General features: G+C 38.6%; 1 protein-coding gene across 2 annotated transcripts in view; it reads right to left on the bottom strand.

The window, feature by feature from the left end:
- Positions 1-21,569, bottom strand: part of LOC149068732 (glutamate receptor ionotropic, NMDA 2B-like) — a 194,383-nt gene that overhangs the window by 100,354 nt on the left and 72,460 nt on the right. For both annotated transcript variants that reach the window (XM_089250804.1, XM_089250805.1), the window contains exon 3: positions 7,917-8,179. In XM_089250804.1, the coding sequence (XP_089106930.1) occupies positions 7,917-8,179 (263 nt within the window). The remainder of the gene's footprint in view (positions 1-7,916; positions 8,180-21,569) is intronic.

Raw genomic sequence — 21,569 nt, forward strand, 5'->3', positions numbered from 1 at the left:
TAGAGCTGCAGCACTTTTTTCCCGCCCTCTTTTCGCTTGCTTTCCGGGCCTACATTGTTCGGTGAAATTCCTTTGTTTTTCCGAGTTTTATTCCCCCTACAGCTCTGACCATTAGTTTAGTTACACACTGTATATGTTTGTCGGGAACATCCATATTCAAGGTGTATTTGCTTAGGGAAAACATATAAATCATGTAAATAAGACTGGGAATCGATTAAAATTTTTTACTGGGTAATCAAAAATATGTAATCGATTAATCGAATGTTATCGATCATTTTCCGAGCTGTATATTATTAATTGATTCTATAAAGATGTAATTTATTCATTTCTTGCACCTATTCGTTAAATGTAAGCAAGTATAGAGATAGACTAAGAAATTAAGGCTGCCACTTGAAGCAATTTGATAGTCGTATACTGAACATATTTTGTTAAAACCTGGAATTTTTTCATTTGGATCCTGTGTGTTTTTTATCGATTATTTTAAGTTAGTCATCGATTTCGAAACTACTTTTGATCATACTGTTACTTGTTTCCCTTCACAAAACTCCCAAATGGTGCTTTCCATCGGAGAAATAGAACTGATACTTCCCAGAAAACGAACGACTACTGCTCATAGTGGAGACTATAAATTTTGGTCTTGCCTTTCTAAAACTCCCATCAAACTGAATTTGAAACTGAAATGATCACAATTTTTCGTTGAATGGACTTGTATTTCGCAATGCCAAAAAATTTGATAAAAATAATTTTTTTTTCAATGTTTATAAACATGACGCTTTATTGAAAACGTTAATGTGTTGGATGATTAATAATAATGTTCGTTAATAATTTAGGACATTTGATGGTTTTCGTCAGATAAATCATCAAAAGTCAAATTAATAACGTTTTACCAAATTTTAATTGGACTTCAATCCGATTGATCGAATCGATTAATTCAACTAAATGTTTTAACTGCGATTAACAATTGATCGATTAACCGACCCAATCGATCGATTAACCGACTCAATCGATCGATTAATCGGAACAACCATAATTTTGAACGATTGTTAAATTTTCCTTCACTTCTAATAATCATCGCTTCACTTGAGAAATTATCAATTATTTCACTAAATTATTGTACGAAGAATTATGAGGTAGGCGGGTATTATGTAAAAGCTAAACTTAGTATAAGTATTGTAGGTGAATTCTTACCTGATTCTGGACATTCAAGCGTTGCGTTGGAAAGAAGACAAAAAATAAAAAAGAAGAATTAACATCAATATTGAAAGAAAAAAAACATTATTAACTATTTATTACTTAAAAAAAGCAATCAATCCTTCATAAATGTCACTATAAATGTTGTTGTCATTCAATTCTCGAAATATTTAAACCATTTCCTGCAGTGGGAAGAATAATTTATTGTAAAATGTTTTGTAAGAACACTATTTCTTGCTATGCATGTTAGGCCGGGACTACACTATAAAAGTTTGATAAAAGTTCTTTTATAAAACTTGAAAAATGCTACATATAAGATCATCGGTTGCATTTTCTAGAATGTAACAAATAATCTTATTGGTGGCATTTTTCTAGTTTTATGAAAGTGCTTTCATCAAACTTTTATAATGTAATCCCGGTTTTAGAAAAATCCAAGACTCTTCGTTAATTACGCAGGTCTACAAAAAATACTTTAAAATTTTTTTTTGATCGCTGATTTTTATATTGTTTTCAGTGCTGATTCCAAAAATGAAATCCATTTTTTTCTATCACGTAAAGTTTTTTCACGAAACAATTTCATATTTTGGGAGAAAATAACTCAAATCCAAATATTTTGGAATTTTTATTTCTATTTCATCTCCTAATAAATACAAACTTCTCATTTATATCCTAACTCCGTCATAATAATGTTTTAGGTCCTAAAATTACCCTAAAATAAATAAAATATATTTGGCAATGATTTAATATATTTATTCATAACGCACAGTTTCAATGTGATTTGTATACTGTTTATGTATTACCATCGAAATTTGATTTTCGCTCTATCTCGGAAAGTAGAGCAAATATAACAAAATCAGTACCTGATTTTGAATCAGCATCCCAAAAATCTTTCTAAAATCACTGAAATATCTTTAGACACGATTCTCTATATTTGTTTATAGCGAGCGCACAGTATTAATGTGATTCGTACGCTGTGTGCTTATGGTATAACTATTGAAATATAATTTTCACTTTTTTTTCTTCAAAAAATAGCACCAGTATGGAAAAACCAATTCCAGTTACGCAATCAGCACCCCAGGGTCATTCTAAAATCTCTGGAAATTTCTTTGAAAATAATTTTACTATATTTGATTATAACGCACAGTTTTAATTAGGTTTATACGCTGCTTATGCATTACTATTGAAATTTACTTTTCACTTCTTCCTCAAAAACTAGACGTGATGGAGTTTTTCAATTATTTTTCCAGTAATTAGCACCCAAAAAACAACCATAAAAAACACTAATTAGTTTTAAGAAAATTTTTTCACCGCAGACCTGTGTTATTATCATATTACATACAATCACTTGGTGCAGATGATGATAAAGCTGGAGCTCTGTCATTAAAGCATCCATTGCCAAAGTCCGGGTTATCAGATAACCCGAACCTTGTTATCGAATAATTTTCATTTTTAGAGTAAATTTACAGAAAATACTTCGGATAACCGTTATCCAAAATATTTGTTGCGGAACAACGGGGTGGGTGGACTGGATACATCGGTTAAATGAAATACACTAATCACACAAGGAAACGAGGATCCTCATGCCTTGAGATATGCGCTTTATAAGTCCTCGCTTCTTCAACCTTATAAAGTCTCCCACTTCTATATGCAGTAAGGATTACTCTATTTCTTTCGTTAGGGTCTTTGACGATGGCCTTGCCTCCTTGAAATGAAACAGTCATTCCGATCTCCTCGATTCTTCCCGCTGAAAGGAGGTTACCGTCGAGCTCTGGTACGTACAGAGCGTCGGCTAGATAGAATGTTTCTTTGCCACAGGATTTAACAAGCTTCAAAACAACATCACCTTTTCCAACCACTTCCATTTTCTCGGAATTAGCTATTTCCACTTCGGACTTCACAGTTGTCAAGTTGAGAAACTTATATTTTTGTGAACACATGTGCTCCGTTGCACCACTGTCTAGATACCAATCGCAGCTAGGCTTCTTGTTACCAGCGTTGGCGGTCAGTGTCCGATTCGCGTTCTGCGAAACCTTATCGGCCCGATGGGACGTGTTCTTCGACGGGCAGTTTCTGGCTATGTGTCCCCAAACACCACAGGAAAAACATCGAATTCTTCTTTCATTATTTCTGGAGTATCTCCCTGATTGTACGCGAGTTTTTCCTATATCGTCAGTTTTAAGAGCTCTATCGCCCACAGCTACGCGATTCGTTTGCGTATAGTCACGCAGTAACTTCTTCTCTTCCACAATCAGACGCGATTTTACCATTTTTGTGGAAATTTCGTTCTCATCACGCTCCAAGTTCAGTATCAGACCTGCGTACTCTTTGGGTAGACCCATTAACATCACAAGAGCGACTTCCCTGACGGTGAAACCATATCCACAAGACGCTACCTTTCGATGCAAGTCCATCAATCTTCCCAAGTATGCACTTACGCATTCGTCAGGCCTCATCGACACATTAAAAAACTCTCTAAGAAGCTGCAGTGTGTGTAATAATCCGAACTTCGTGTGAATGTCCCTCAAGGATGCCCAAGCGTCCCTCGCTCTCACACAGTCCGCGATATCGTCTAAAAAGTCATCTTCGACCACTAAAACCAGAAACGTGAGGGCCCTTTCATTGGTTTTCCTCTCGTCCTCCCTCTATTCTGGTCCGTTATCCGGGTTCTATGGCATCCCAGCAGTCTTTCTGCACCAGTGCGGCGCGTCCGTATACTCCACGTGGTGTAATTGTCCCTATTAAGCTTTGGAATCTTCAATTCCTCCATCTTTATTAGGCTTAGGTCCGCGCGTGTAGAATTTTCTTCGATCCTTCGTGAAATTAGATTTAACTTATTTACTTCCCACTTACCGATGAAACGTCTATCCAGGAGCCTTCGGGCTGATAACGTGTTGCGAAACAACGGGGTGGGTGGACTGGATACATCGGTTAAATGAAATACTCTAATCACACAAGGAAACGCACGCCCTTCAACATCACACTTTATTTACGGGAAACATTCCACTTAACATGTTGCCAAAGGAAGAACTACAATACTCTTCATGCTTTTGGCATAACCAGCCATTATAAAGGCTTCACTTTTATATCGTAACAATATTTTCTATGAATTCATTCTAAAAATGCGATGCAATAAAACGACGTGAAAAATGACAATCTGGTTCGAAGAATTTTAAAAACAGCGTTTAACGCGTTCTAATTGTAGAGACTAGACCAGGAGTTCTTGACCTAAGTTTCGCAGAAACCTTCAGAAATGGGTCGTTCAAATCCACGGACAGCCAGGGGCTTTTGAGCCATGGGTCCCGACCCATATTTTATTCGGAGGGACTTTCGGTAAAAACAAGCTTATAAATTTGTTGCCTTGTCTCTCCTGAAGTCAGCAAACAAAAAAATTCCACGTTTCCCAATGCAATATTCGTTGCGTTCAAAAATCGGAAACAAGTTTGGAAAGATCAGCACAAACTGACCGACAACGCTTCTTTACACATCATCTATACCGTTCTTTCCCAACTATTATCTTGTTTTTGAATTCAAATATCTCAGTGAATATTGCACATGGAAACGAAGAATTTTTTGTTTTTGTTGGCTTCAGGAGCGATAAAGCAACAACAGCCACCAATCACTACTGCTTTTATCATTGGGTTTTTGAGGACAGGGTTCCTTATAAAAAGTTAATTTTCATATTTAATATTTCGATAATTATGCAACCCCTTGCAACGTGAATGAATAATCTATTATCTATTATGAATGAATTATCTGAAGTTTTATGCATTATTTGAATATTTTTTTTCTAATTTGAAGTATGCCTTTAGAATCAAGGTTCATCAGTAAAATGTGGCGAGAGGAATTATAGATTCACCCTGTATTTTTATGGAATCACCTATTTTTTGTATATTTTCTATCTTTGTTAATGCATTTTTTATGCTACGTATTCTGTCCAAAGAAAAAAAAAACCAGAAATAATAATAAAAACTGTTCTGCTGATTAACGTTTGTATGTTTCGGGCGTGACCAACAGCTGACCGTCGGATGCGGCCCTGTCATATTATCAAATCGAAATAATTTATTAAATTAATTAAATTTTATAAGGTGTTAAATAAAATTTGTGATCATTATTCGTGCTGTTCTCACTCCAACAGCAGAAAATTATGGGCATTCATTATTAGTAGTGACGAAAACAATTTTACTATGTTGTCACCATACTCACTTTACTCAAGCACACAAACTGCTTATAAAGCTTGTCACGGACACTTTCTTTCCCTATTTTTGCCGTCACCTTTTTTGGCAATTGCCTGTTATGCCAAAATAATAATTGCAGAAAAATTGGAAATGTTTCATTTGTAAAATCCAAATGGAATGGAATAATTTGCAGATAAAAATTAATTTTTTCGATCTATTACATCCGGCTGGGAACGCAACCAGATAAACTGCGAATTTATTTATGAGGATGAAACGGAATACGATACCCAGGGTATCGTATTCCAGGGGGAAAGATCATAATGCTTTGCTCATCCTTTCATTAAGTTTCGTAGCTTACTCATGAAGTAGCGGCTTCACATCGCTCTCAAAAACAGGACTTTGACTATACACATCCCTATACATCACTGGAGTACAATCTACTCTTACAGTAAAAGCCACGTATTGGTAACGAATAACTCTTAATCAATACAAATGATATGATAAAATACTCGAAGATGGATGGAGGAAATTGCTCGCGAAGGAAACACTAATATATGTGTGTGTAAAAAAAGAGTAACTGACTGCAATATCCTCGAAAAGAGCACACGGAATGAATAATCCTAATTTCCAATTCAAATTAATTCGCGTCGGGTCTTTTCTTCGCCGATGGTAAACAACAGTAACTGATTAATCAACTCCCGCAGCAAACTAACTCCTTGTGTAAAACGGAGTGGATATATTGTTCTCGCTTTGGAATGTGGGCGTCAAAGAGAAGGTTATTCATAACGATGAGGAATTCCCCTGAGTGTTTTAATTAGATTTGTACAAAGCACATAAATAGAGAGGTATACAGACGGCGGAAAATGTGCCCTTTTCCGCCTTCTTCTCAATCAGTCATCCTTTAAGGATAAAGCTACATTTATTTTCCGCAGTATGTTCTCTACCACAGCCATAACGCCTTCAATTTTACGGTTATTTTTACAGGTTGGGATACCCTGAGCCCAGAGCTATATAAAATAATGGCTGTTTCAAGACGCGCTGGAGCAACTTCAAGTATAGAAGAAGGCCTCCGCACGAAGTTCTTCACGTCACTGAAGTAGGACTCCGCACGAAGCTCGTGACGTCACTGTAGAAGGCCATCTCACCTATAGCCATTGGATATAGCAGGCCGACGCATGCGCAATCTTTTCCTTTTTTTTTATAGTATATACTAGTATATCCAATCGCTATAGTTGGTATGGCCTTCTCCAGAGTGGTGTTTGCCGGAGTCGGTATCAGCTGACGTCATCGCCCTGGTAGAACCTGTTTACAGCCTTTGGCTATCTTGGTATTTCAAGGTCGCTTTAGTCAAAAAGTATTAGAGAAGTGTTACGATACTCATCTGATCCGAGACCACGCCCACTAAGCCAGTATGGCAACAGAAACTTCAAAGACATGAGACACCGCACCCCCTAGATATGGAAGGCCTCCGCTCGGGTTGCCATAAACGTCATTCAGACTACCTAGCAAGTTTGCCATTTTTAAAACACAACATTCTATTTCGTTTCTTCTTATTTTGGCGTAGAATCTTCCTGATTTGCTCACAAATACCGCAAAGTGATTGGGGCATAGAAATCGTCAATTCTGAGCCCGATCATTCCTTTCCCTCACAACGATGATACTGGAATTTTTTTTCCTTGAATATATATTGTGATGGAAAATGGACTACTTACTGACGTCACAAGCAACGTGCAGAGGCCTTCTATCTCTAGGGGGTGTTGGCGAAAGCCTTCTATCTCTAGGAGGTGCTGTGAGACCGCCGCGGTTGAACTATTAACTTTCGGGGTGCACAACCTGTTCAGTCCACAGGCCAGATATGCGATATTTCGACCGCTCACGAACCATGAACTTGTACATACAAGGGGGGGGGGGGGTGTAACCATATGATCTGATTCGTATTTCACGGAACATTCCCATAATTTTGGCCGAACGCAATTTTTTTTTTATAAAATGTCCCGTTTTTCCCTTATTTTCAAGAAGGATTATTCGAATTTTATACATCAAGAATTAAAATTATTTTGATAACTATGAGTATCATAATTAATTTCGTCATTTAAATACTATACATTCATTTCACATAATTCTCAAACATTTTTTTTGGCGAATTACATTTTCACCGATTACGGCTTTCTTGCAATAGATCCTTATTTCCCGCTATTGCAGATTTTTCGGAAAATCTGGTAATAGTTATGCGTTTGGCAATTTTTTGACTGTAATTGACAACTTTACTTCCGCTAGATAACTTTTTAGGCTGTAATTGACAATTTTAGTTTAGTTTGACAATTTTTTTAATGCGATAGTTGGTGATATCGCTTATGGATACTGATTTTCTCCCCCACCTCCGTATTATTAAGAAGGAAATATGGTCGGCCTATGCAGTTATGGTGCTGTATGTATTGATACTTTTCTACTGGAATACCTTCCGCGGGCACGATGTAACCCCTCGGGACTTGTGCACCCTCGCGTTAACTAGTAAGCGAAATTCGAAATGTAAAAAAAAAGCTAAATCACCTGCTCAAGTCCAATGTTATCCGCATTCCAAGCGATGACAGGTAGTCCAAGGTACCCCGTGAGTTGCAGCAGGTACTGTGCCGACGCGGCGTTGCTTCCATACACCTCGGCGTTCGTGAGGTATAGTATGACGACAACCTGCTTCGGCAGCATATCGTTACACAAGGCCTTCAGCACATCCGTCGGACTCGAATCCAGCGACAAGAAGACGACGTGGTGACCGATTTTGGTGTGGTACTTGGCGAAGTTGAACGAATTCTTACCTAGACAGAAAAACAAAACAAAATCAGTGATTTAGGTGTAACATATCTAGACCTTAAGGTCCAGACCATAGAACATATATACAGTTTTTTCTGTTCCTTCAAGGTCCAGATACCTTCAACGAAGTTCACAGTCACACTTTTTGGTGTAACCTTTAACGTGGGTTCAACCCACTGCTAGCGAGCCAAATGTGGCTCTCGGATTCATCTAATGTGGTATGTGATGTGATATCAAGCCTACTTTTGTACAAATGAACTAAGCGGCACATTTCCAGATAACTCAAGGGACCACAGGCATATTCACAAATCACTTGAGGGACCCGCGGCAAGATTCCAGAGCACTTTAGCTGCCCGCGGCACAATTAAATATCACTTGAGTGTTTCGCGACGTAGTTACAGAGCACTCAAGCAAATGACGACACATTTTCAGATCACTTAAGTGACGCGTCGCACATTTACAGATCACTTAATCGGTGCCGTCTTAACACATGGACCTACCCGGGCACGACCCCGGGGGGGGGCCCTCATGATGATGAGATCTGGTAACACTTTTTCGAAGAAAAGAAGTATGCGAAATGCGAATTGGTATCAAGTATAATTACCTAAAGTATGTGTAACAGAGCTGTTCCACAGGTAGTAATAAAAGGAGGTCAATGAGAGAGCGACCAGACCAGAATTAAATTTTGGCTGATTCCCAGCCCTATGGGCCGCCTGTCAGCATACAAGCTATCCACGTAGGCCTATGAAGAAAAGGAAGAGTATATGTTGTTTGTGTAAAGAATTATGTTGTGCATGTTTGTGTTAGTGATTGATTTGAAAAAGTCCAAGCGGTCATGGTCTGTCTGTCTAACACACTCAATGCCGCCACAACATACACAGTGCCACCACAAAACATCACAAGGGATATGAGAGAGCGATAGAGAGAGAGAGAGAGATTTTGATATATAGGTTCGGAACCAGCTTAGCTGGAAAAGGAAAAAATCTTTATGCGAACCCAGTTGCCTCACTGACAAAATAGATGGCGCCTACGCAGGACGTGTCAGCCGCAAATTCCCATCGACGGAAAATGCTTTAAGATCTTTCAGCAAAAGGTTACGTACTGGTTAGACGGTAACAACCGAACGATGACCCAGTCCATATTCTAAGGAATTTCTAACTGATAGGCCCCCGCCAGAAAATCTAGTTAATCTATAGTCCGTTTCAGGTTAACTTTGCAGTGAAGAGGAAGCTACGAGGGAACCGCATCACTTGTTGCTATGACAACGAAAGCCTCTTAACCTATGTATGGATGCGCGGCCTCGGTAAGGGATGGCTGATTCTTGCCAATCGCGCAGAAAAAAACATTTTTTACGTGTAACGTAATGCTTGTAGAAAAAATTGGCCAGTTAGTAACAAAAAATTAGCTAATGAAAAAAAAACCCCATTGTCTATACTTTCAGAAATTAAAGTGCGGTTTTTGAAATTATTATTTTTTTATTGAAAAGTATCTTAGTAACTCCTATTAACCCGGTTTTCACGTTTGAATTTGGGAATAGCCCCAAATAATAATAAAATGATACGGAAAAATTTAGAATTCTTTTACTCCCTTTTCTTGCCGAAATTTCCGTCGCTCACCCACCCAAACGCACGGTATACGTCGATGCCACTTATTATTTTTTTACAGTTTTAGTCATTTTTTACAGATTCCCATTCTATGGAATCCTCACTTGACGTTGTAGAAATTGTTGTTGCTCCATCAAGCCACCTGCAATCCAAAATTCCTCTTCTTTTTCAATAGCGTGCTTTATGCATTATTGCCAAAAAGAACGGAGAACGTTTTAGCGTGTCTATCTCTGGTGAAAAGAAAGATACAACTGTCACAGAAGAAAAAAATACACTGCAAGCCTAAACCATTGTAGGTCTCTCTCTCTTGCTTATTTATATTTATCTGGAGAGACACTGAAGGGGCATTTGGAGGAACAGTCTCTGCTGTGGGGGAGAAGATGGCGTTGGTGTGGGTGAAAAATAGACATTTCTTATGTCAACACCCTCCGCTATCGGCTATTGGAATTCAGAAGCAACCCCTATCCTACGAACACGGCAAGAAATAGATAATTAAAAATAAAGGGGGGGGGGTGCCTGGAATCGTAACCTACACTTATCAAGAGAGCCTCTCACAACGGTATCGGCGCTGTCGTGAAAGAGGGACACTTCCTGTAATCTATGAGTGAATATCTGAATTCGTTGGAGGCTATTTTTGGGAGGAAAAAAAAACTGATTGAATATTCGTCTGGGTGTGAAGGCCTATAACTACATGCAAAACTGAATGAAAAATTTTATCTATTGGAAAAAATTCAACAAAATGACGATATAATATATATATATAATTGTGCAACCAAAAAAAAAAAGCACGACAGTGATATTGGCGGGGAAAATTTCTAGGAAATCGCGCCAAAATGTTCTTGAGCTCGCCATGGATTTTTTGATAATGGTAATCAATATTTTTCTAATTTAAAAATTTTAAACGAATATACATTGGTTCAAAACGGTATTTTTTCAGTATCTTTTTCAAAATCATAAAAAAAATTGAAATATTCTATATAAATGATCATCATAAACCTCCTATGTATGGGAACTATATTTTGCGGCGAAGGAATACACTCTCTACCTTTCTCTCCACTGCAAAGTTAACCTGAAACAAACTATAGACACGTGAGACACAGCCTCAACCAACCTGCTACTATACATGGACCTCACAAGAAAAGAATCCCAAGGTGACGTCCGCAAAAAAGCTTTAAAAAACTTGTCATGAATTCTGGTCATTTAAATATGCACAAAAGTATAAAAAATATCTGGCGAAATTATTATAGGTCACTACACTAAAAAAAATTAAATATTGATATTTTGGACGCCAATACAGGCCAAGAATGAATTTAAGATCACGTAACCCTAAAGTCTTGGAATGGCATCATTCAAACAGCATATGATCAGGTACAGCACAGACAAAGAAAGAGGGGGAAAAAAGAGAAATCGCTATATTCTAGAATAGAGAGGCTGGAGAGAAGAAACGAAAAGGACGTGAGAAGTTTTTTTATATGCAGTCGAATCCCGTTATAACGAACTGTAAGAGACCGGAGGAATCACTTCGTAAAAACTAAATTTCGTTATAAAGGAATTCCAGGTTACCTAGTATTCAGGTACCTTCCTATGTAAACTTGTTTAGGGGATTAGAAAAGTGTTCGTTGAAACGAGATTTTCGCTATAATGGTATTCGTTTGACCGGGATTCGACTGTATATATCGTCAAGAAGCGCGAAAGGCGATGAGTAGCCGACTAATAATTTTTTATCATTTTTTTGCGGATTTGATAATTTTATTCCACCGCTAAACCCGGGATTACACTATAAAAGTTTTGTAAATGCTCCTTCATAAAACTTTAAAAATTCAACCAATAAGATCACCGGTTGCATTTGCTCGAAGGTAACCGATGCGCATATTGGTTAAATTTTTCAGGTTCCATAAAACATCTTTCATCAAACTTTTATAGTGTAATCCCGGCCTTAGATGAATGTACTTGGTTTTTGTTAAATAATTTTTTGAGAATGACACCTTGGGACGTTTCCCTAGTCAATGCCATCTGCGATCCGCACGGAATTTTTCACTTGATCCGAAAAAACATATCCTTATATTTCCTCTTACTGCGTTCAATACCACATCAAATGTGTAATATTTATTCAAAGTATATAGATTTAGTTTCTGTTTGGGGCACAAGTTGATTCAATGTATAGCTTCCTGCATATTTAAGGAGCCCGAGCCAACTCAGATGTGAATATATACTGGATATTTTATTCATTTCTTTCGGCCGGAAAGAATGTAGCAATGGAGATTCGTACACATTTCAACCAGATTGAAATCTTCCAGGTTACTGATACCGAAAGAAAAATGATTTTATTCACTTTCCTATGCATGAATGGACGTATTCTATTTGAATCAAAGCAGGAATACGATTCTTTATATATATATGGACTACTTTTCGTGTTTTATCCACCTGCAACGCAGATTGATCGGATATGAACTGTTACGTGAAGGTTCCAGCTTTCAGTCTGCATCAGTATTTTTTGCTCCAGATAAATTCCGTGTTGCTGATATGAAATCGATTATTATTATTTTTTTCAAATATAGGGTGGAGACGAGAAGTCCTGAACACATTTAAAAAATTAATAACAAATCAAGCAAGTAGCATAAAAATTCAAATTCAAATATACATATATACAGGGTGAATCCGGCCTATTCTGCCAAACAAGAGGGAGGGGGAGGGTGTGATAGACCCTCCCCCCATAATAATAACTTGAAAACGGTTTGGGATAAGACAGGGTGTTGGTAGGGTGTTTTCATGATGCACTTGGGTTCCAAGTGAATCATGAAAAAAAGGCCTGAAGGACATTTGCTACTCACTTGGGGTCACGTTCTTGGAGCTTCCCGCATTTACCGATAGGTGGCTTCGTTCGGATGGGATCCATCTAAATAAGAGGGGGGTCTGGGAGGTTTACTATAGTCTTAGGTCAGGTTTTTTACTCCCAGACCACGTAGTCGGGAATGCGGGTTAGTTAATGATAATCAGAACAGTACTGACGGGGAATTACCCACCTCTTGGGTGACTTGGATGGCTTCTCGATTGACACTAAACCACCGGGCAAATTAAAATGTGTGTTAATAAATGCCAGGAGATTGGGTAATAAGAAAGATCTTTTAGAAACTATGACAGTTGTGGAGGGCTTGGATCTTATAGTCATTACAGAATCTTGGGCAAACGATGGGGATGAATCTTTCTTACACATCTCAGGATACGATACTTTTTTGAGAAATAGATCTGATAGGAAAGGGGGTGGAGTGTTGATATACGTGAAATCCTGTTTGAAGGCTAGAGAGTGTAACGTGCAGAGAAAAGATATTGAAACCATATGGGTTGAACTTAAGAACAAAAGACGTCATAAACTTATTTTTGGGGTTTGTTACAATCCTCCGAATAGGGATCAAAACTACATCGCCAAATTGCAAGATGAAATTTCCTACATGTGTAAGCGAAAGAGGGTTCTCATACTAGGGGATTTCAATTACCCAGGCATTGATTGGGAGAACCTTTCATCTGTAAAATCAGTATGAAAGAGACTTTCTTAACTTGGTGCTCGAATATTTTTGTATCAGCATGTATCAGAAACCCCTAGGGGTACTGCTATTTTGGATTTAGTTCTTACTAGTTCTGAGGATCTAGTTGAACATCTTTCAGTGGGGGAAGAGTTTTTTTCCAGTGATCATGTTATAGTCAGATTTCACTGTAATTTTTCCTCGGGTAAGATTGATAACAAAAGATTGGCTCCTTGTTTTCGGAGAACTAACTTTGATGTTTTGAGAGGAAGGTTAGCGGAAGTTTTCAAAGACCGGTTGGAATCAGTAGGGGTGTTAAGTCAATGGGAAGAATTTAGTACGAAGCTGTCCTCTGTTTTGCACGACGTCATACCCTTTGTTCGAAAAAAGCATGTTTGTACATCGCACCCTCTAAGGTTCACGGATAGCGTGCGGAACCTTTATCTTGAAAAGAAAATGGCATTCAGAGAGTATAAATGTGGACGAGGTGACCTATCATTGTTTATTGATGAAAGAAGACTGTTGAAGAAAGCGATAAGGGATAGTAAAAAGGAAGTTGAATCTAGGTTGGCAGATTACATTGGCTCTGACCCAAAATTATTTTTTCGATACATCAATAATGGATGTAAGGGGACAGTTGGCCCCCACTCGCGATAGAAGGCTCTAGGGTAGAGAGCAATGTAGGCATGTGTAGCGCTTTCAATAACTTTTCGCGTCGGTTTTTAATGGAGATAATGATATTCGATATACGGGTGTTGCATGGGGTACTAAAACCCTCAACGATATTCAAGTAGAAGACGTGGAGGTCCTAAATCTTCTAAGAAATGTATGTGCAAGCAAAGCACCAGGACCAGATGATATCTATCCCAGGGTCCTCAGGGAATGTGATAATGAATTGTTGGGGCCAGTCGCACAAATATACAGGAGTAGTGTTGCTGAGGGTATCGTCCCAAGAGATTGGAAACTTGCTAACGTTGTTCCGATATTTAAGAAGGGTAGTAGAGAAGCGGTGTCAAATTATCGTCCAGCGAGTTTGACGAGCTCCTTCTCGAAAATTTTGGAAATTATCATCAAAAGACAGTTTGTGGTTTGTGAAGTGGATAGACGAGAATAATGTATTGTCGGATAATCAGCATGGGTTCAGGAAGGGGAAGTCGTGTGTAACTAACCTCCTTTGCTTCTATGATTACGTGACTAAAGCTTTGGGTAAGAGCAAAAATGTCGACGTTGTTTACCTTGATTTCCAGAATGCATTCGAACGGGTCCAACATGGCAAACTCTTGAAGCGTTTACACGAGATTGGAATAGGGGGCAACTTGCTGAATTGGATAGAATCGTGGTTAAGAGATAGGTCGCAACGAGTTATGGTGAACGGGGAATTCTCTGGTTCGACAGACGTCACAAGTGGAGTTCCTCAGGGAAGTGTCCTTGGCCCCATACTTTTTTCACTTTTTATCGATACTCGATCAGGGTATCAATGGGATTACTAGCAAATTCGCAGATGATGTGAAGCTAATGGGGGTAATCAGGAATGAAAGCGATAGGGCCAAGACCCTATCCAGGTTGCTCCAGACCAACTTAAACAGGATTGCAGCATGGGCAAATGAATGGAGCATGACGTTTTGCGTTGATAAGTGCGTGGTCGCTCATTTTGGTTCGAACAACCCACGGTTCTCTTACGAGTTGAATGGTGTCACTGTACACCGCCAATCGACTGCTTTTACAAGGGGACACCAGTATCGATTGGTGAGGGACAATGCAAGGTTATGATGTCGCAGGGAAGTTTTCTTTTATAGGGTTGTTAATAAATGGAATAGCTTACCCCCGGAGGTAGTAAATTGTAACACAATTGACGCGTTTAAAAAGAAATACGATAAACATGTTGGGGTAAATCGAGAAGCTATCCATTCTTAGAATAAGACAACCATAAGTATTCTTTATGGGCATTGTATAATATTTTATCACGTGTATATATTGTTTATAATTTTTATTAATTGCATTTTTAATTGGGTTGCTGTATTTTTGAAATATATGACATCCATATTTTTATTGGCATCTTTTTGTCAGACACCTCGTTGGGCGTTTTGCCAGTTGTGGCGTTGTATTTGTATATTTGTATTTGTCATTGTCTAATTTATGGCACATCATGTCTATCGGCTTCAGAATCGATGATCCGTGGATCGTTGCTGTGTTACATATAGTCTGTGTTGCTAACACGAATGGGAATTATTGTTTGAGTTCCAACGTGCTGGTTTGTTGGACTGACTAGTTTCGGCCAGTGTCATGTGCCATCTTTGAACGCAAGTGTAATGTCAGCATCACCACAATAGCCAATTACTTTACCCTATCCTGTTTTTTTAGCTGTCAAACGTCACTTAGAGCGACATTACCTGTTTTTTTGTTTTTTTTCGAAGACGAGGAGTGTGCCTTCCTTTTTTGACGACTTAGGATAGGGAACAGCATTTAGCTACTTCACCAAACACCATGTATGGCTATATTGCAATTTACTGCCATTAATGAGATGGGTTGGAAATGAAGGCGCTATCTTTCGGTGGTCGCCTCAAGTTCGTTAGGTAATATCTTATATCTATATATCTTATATCAAATATCTTATCTATATCCTCCGTCGGGTTCATACCCGGGACCTTGACAGCAACCTTCACGGTGGCAGACGAGCATTTTACCACCATGCCTCTCGGGCGTACAGTATTGGGCTGTAGGGATAATGCAAACGTCTCATTTTTGCCCAAACGTGGTGCACAAGCCATCTTGACTTTTCAAGGAGCTCTAGTTGAAAAAACTGTCGAATTATAACATCCAAGTATTTTTATTACCTCCAGAAAGGAACTTGGATCGTTTCACATTTGGCGCATAGCGATCATTGGCGTGACAAAAATACTCCTCTTCCGGTGATAAAGAGGAATCGGTATTTGTTTACTAGATCACGCTTGAAGACAAATTTCGTGAATAAATCGCTGCTGTCGGATAGTATCATTTCTCATGGTCATAAAAGAAAAAGGGACATTGCTTATTGGATAGCCTAATAAGTAAGCCGTCTATTTTCAAAACCATATAGAACACTTTTGACAAATTTTTGCAGGAGAAACGAATTAATTTCATTATTTATGGAAGAATTTCATCTAGTTTTATTTAGTTTTTGTTTACAAATTGGTATGGGGTCATTCAAGTATTACGTCAGCATCGATGGGGGGCGGGGTAGGGGGTTTCCGATTTGCTGACTTTTGATGACAAGGGGGGAAGGAGAGGGTTTGGATGATGCTTACGTCATCAACCACCCCTTTATGAAGATATGAAATATTCTTAATATCATCTTATTCGGTGCGCCAAAAACGAAAAAAAAACTTTCGATAGTTATTGGGCACGTGAACTAATATTCTACCTATTGATAATTCCCCCTGCAGAGCCACTTTGGTGATCTCTAAATGTTTCACGGATCTTTCAAGTGCTCTGGAAATGTTTCTGGGCCGCTGAAGTGCTCTAAAACTGTGCCACATGTCACTGAAGGGATCTCTAAATGTGCCACGGATCCTTTAAGTGTTCTGAAACTGTGTCGCGGGTTACTTAAGTGATCTTTGAGGCCTACTTCAGTGATATCAAAATGTGCCACGGGCCACTTAAATGCTCTGGAATTGTGCCACGGGTCATTTAAACGATTTGTAAATCTGCCGCTTAGTTCATTTTTACAAAATTTGGTTTGAGGGGGCAAGTCCCATCAGATAACCTTCAGGATCACATTTTGTCTGCGGGTCAAGGGTTTAACATATATGGCTTAAAGGGTAGGTGACAATGAATTCCTTCATGATAAATTTTTAGTTCTTACCCTTCAAATAGCATTGAAATTAACAGAAATCCATTATAATAACACATATAAAAGTATTTTCTTTCAAAATTTTAATTAAAAAAAAAGATTTTTTTTTCGTCTGGGGGGAGGCGCACGAGCTCCCTATGCCCCCTCCCGCGTGCGTTTCTGATCCCATCAATATGCGTTAGGAGTAGGGGGGCAGTGATGACGAAATTTTGCTGACAAGGGGGAGGGGGGTCAAAAGTGGCTAAACATTTACTTACGTAATACTTGAACGGCCCCTCAATAGATAGACAGATTTCTTGACCAAATTTTAGTTCTGTATAGATATCACTTTTAGAGAAAAATAACTGTTTTGGATCTATCTTATTTTTGCAACCAAGCACACATATAAAATAACATGTCCTGAGTGATTCATTGATTGACTTATTGATTCACTACAGCTGAGCCGAAACCACTGAAGCTATGAATATGACATTTGTTGACTAGTTTTATTTTTGGTATAGACAATCGCTAAGAAGGGATTTTTCAAAATTCAACCCCTAAGAGTGTCATAAGAAGGTTCAAAGTTATATGGGATAACATCGCCGAGCCGAAACCATTGAAGCTATAAATATGAAATTTGGTCAGTAATTTTATTTTATAATGGAGAGGCTCAGACTAAGAGAAGGGATCTCTGAAAATTCATCCCATAAACGGGTCTTAAGGAAGAATTTCCAGATTATCAAATCCAAGCCACTGAAGCTGCGGATAACAAATAGGGTGGATATCTGGGTTTGCAACCAAAAGCTATGGGATTAATCTACGCCTTCGCGCATCTTAATGTACAGTCAAACCTCGTTAGTGCGTCACCCGGTTAACACGTCACTCCGCTTACCGGATCACTTTTTGGAATTGCCAATTGTCCTCAGGCAGGAATTGGCAAGCTATGGCTTACTCCGTTTAACGAGTCACTCCGCTTACTAAGTCATATTTTTGCTCTCCCAGTGTGACTCATTAACGAGGTTTGACTGCATATGTTTTTAAAATAAATTTCTTTACCTATCTGGTTTCGCAACCGATCACTACTCCCACATCTCAAAATGAATAGCCTCTGCCTGCTTTCTGAATGTTATGACTTCGCCTACTCATAGATCTATAAGAAAACTCAAAATAAATGTCATAACCTGAAAAAAAGGATCTATCTGGTTTTGAAATTACACGGTTGATGTATTGGTTGACTTACTCGAATATAGCGTAAGTTCTGATCGAAACTTCTCGCTGTGCGCCAAGTTGATTTGAGAAACTCACTGCAATTGACGGACATCGATTCAAAAATGCCTCATACTCATATGTGAATATGTTTATATACAGGGTCTAGAACAGCAGTTATGATACTGATGGCAGTGGATATATATTCGTATGATGGTTCAAAGACTGAAACGGCTAGCAGTGAACGTTCATTATACCGTAATTTCCATACCGGGACAAATGTTTCCCGTGAATATCTGGATTATGCATAGTAGGTAGAAATGTTACCTCTGGAAATGAATCGCTATAAATTCAGACGCAGTTGGAACTGGAGCGTATGTATTCTCGGTATATTTGATGCGGGGATATATTTATCATTACAGAAATTCGTGTCAAATTCCAATACATGATCATTCATCTTCCAAATGATGATTATCCAACCGATGACTTTACGAAACTTTCTCGATCTTTAAACCTGTTTCAGTATGCATCTATATGCATATAGGGTGAATACCAAACAGAGGGTATAGCATTTTACCGGTGAACCGTTGATCCTAGAGCTATAAAAAGTTTCCAAGTAACGTGTAGTACCCAGATATGTCATTTACATATGTCACATTACCGACTTGCATGTTGCAAGGGGTTGTATAGTTATTAAAATAAAAATAAAAAAAAACTTTTTATACAGAACCCGTGTGCCTGAAAACCCAATCAGAAAGTTGTTCTGTCTCTTGTGATGCGGAAAAAAAATTATATGTGCAATATTTTCACTGAGATATTTGAATTCAAAGAACGTAAGAAATTTGGCAGAAAAAACAGCCTTAAATTCGAGTAAAACGGTTTTACCTCATTTATATATAATGTATATATAAGCTGCGTGTTTTTCCCAACTTTCTTCCGTTTCCGAATTCGAATATCTCAGAGGATATTGCACTTAGAAACGTGGAATTTTATTTTGTTGGCATCAGGAGAGACAGGGCAACAACTTTCTGACTAGGGTTTTTAGGCACACGGGAACGTATAAAAAGTTAATACTTCTATTGCAATAACTATATCCCCGGGTTTTTAACCAATCCGCGTCGAGTTGCGTGCTGCATCGTTTGCCGTATGCCACCAGTGTGAACCCGGCCTAGGGGGAGTGAACAGCCACACACACACAGCTGGTCATGGAATAAGATTCTCATTTCATCCTTTATTCGTTTCCTGACCGTGAGAAATGTTTGACACACGCATCACCAGATCTTTGGTATGTAGTGTCCGAGTGCTATGAGAGTGATGGTGATTTCGTAAAAGAGGTGAGAGTTAACAACGAAGAAAAGGGAAATTGATAATAACAGTGTCTCTCGAACACCAGAGCGATCGCAGACGAACATCTCGAACGTGGTTCATCATACACGTTCTTCCCCGACAGTCTCACCCAACTTTAGACCCTACCCATCATCCCCTATGGCAAGGATACTCAACCGGTTAGAAAGGGCGGGCCACTTCACTGAATTGAAAACATGTCACGGTCCACCAATGTGCAACTCAGGTGATCTGATATGGGTCGCGTTACACTTGTGTGAGTTATCTGGAAATGTGCCGAGAGTTGATCAGGTGATCTGAAAATCCAATTCTAGTTAATTAAATGATCTGGAAATATGTCAAGAGCCACACGAAAGTGAACTATATAAAGGCCGCTTAAGTCATCTGCAAGTGTGCTGTGTATCACTCAGATGATCTCGAGATTGTGACAAGGGCTACTTAAGTGATTTGATAATCAGTTGAAAAGAAAAAAATCGCATATTTCATGTGTCACTCGAGTAATTTGGTTATTTATCTCGTGCTACATTGGGCCCACGGGCGACGAGTTGAACATTTATGATTCCCAGATTCAGATACGGCGAAGAATCACCATCTGTGTTACTTCTCTTGAAATTGAAAAGGGAATAATGGACCTATTTCATTGGCAACGGATAGACTTTGATGACAATACTCCTCACACACATTCTAACGTGGACACCAGACGGATTACGCCCACGCGAATACACTCTGAGCTTTAGCCCGAATAATGTTGATAAAAATTATTGCATATAAAATATTAACTAAAATAAATGTTAATCGATTACGAAGAAAGTCATTATGACGCTTATGTATGGTTTAATGATATTAAAAAATTATCTTAACACAGAACGGGTGAACCTTTACAACAATTAACATCTCAGAAAAACACGACTATTTAGACATCTGCAACTTTCATTTCCAATATAGAAGCCAGATGGCAAAACCAGTCAAATCAGCATAACACAAAAGAAGCATAAATACAGGGCGTCCATAATAAAAACACACTATTTTCAAGTACGCTACAGGCGAAACCATTGATGAGAAAATTGTGAAATTTTGCGGAGGACTTCACACACACATGAATTGATGGAAATTTGTTTCACAAGGAAAAAAATAATTATTGCACATGTGTGTCGCCACCACAGATACGTTTCATTCAGAAATGCCATGTTTACAGTTTTAACAATTGTTAAGCATTTTTCAATTGTTACTACAACAAAACATGTTCCACGTGATGGCCATCATTTTCAGATGCCATGGAAAATCGCAAGATAGCATATTCTACAACTGACCTAAGTGTGTCCGGGGAAATATTAAGCACGTGACGTGAAATGCTGCCTTTACGGTCAGGTAAATTTCTTGGATTTTAACGATTTACCAGACGTTTCAAATGCCCCCAAAGCCAAAAATTGCATATATTAAGGTTCGGGGATAGGGGGAGGGCATAGATTAGGGAAGTGCCCACTGATGATGATGTTTTTCTGTAAAATGTGTTTTAAGAAAATTCTTAACATACCCTGCAAAGTGTGTAGGAGCTCCGTCTTGCATAAAGATTGTGTCTGCAAGTCAGTGACGTGCTTTCATGAGCCGGAACGATTTCGTTCTGTAACAGCAATGCATATCACTTCCCAGTGATCGAACATGTCACTGGACCTGTAGAACGTAACTCTTCGTGGAAGTAGGGGCCGAGAATAAATGATGCAGTAAATCCATACCATACAGTCACTTTTGGTAAATGCAACGGAACCTCTAAGATAACGTGTGGAATTTCTGGTTCCCGAATTCGGCAGTTGTGTGTATTGACTACTACTACTAAACCAGACATGCAACTCGTTCATATTCCTCTGCGGAACTTTGAGTATTGACTACACCATCCAAGTGAAAATGCGATTCG

Source organism: Pholcus phalangioides, unplaced genomic scaffold (genome assembly GCF_987345545.1).
Source record: "Pholcus phalangioides strain wild (caught in Gottingen) unplaced genomic scaffold, Ppha-v1.0 ptg000024l_1, whole genome shotgun sequence".
Lineage (NCBI taxonomy): Eukaryota > Metazoa > Arthropoda > Arachnida > Araneae > Pholcidae > Pholcus > Pholcus phalangioides.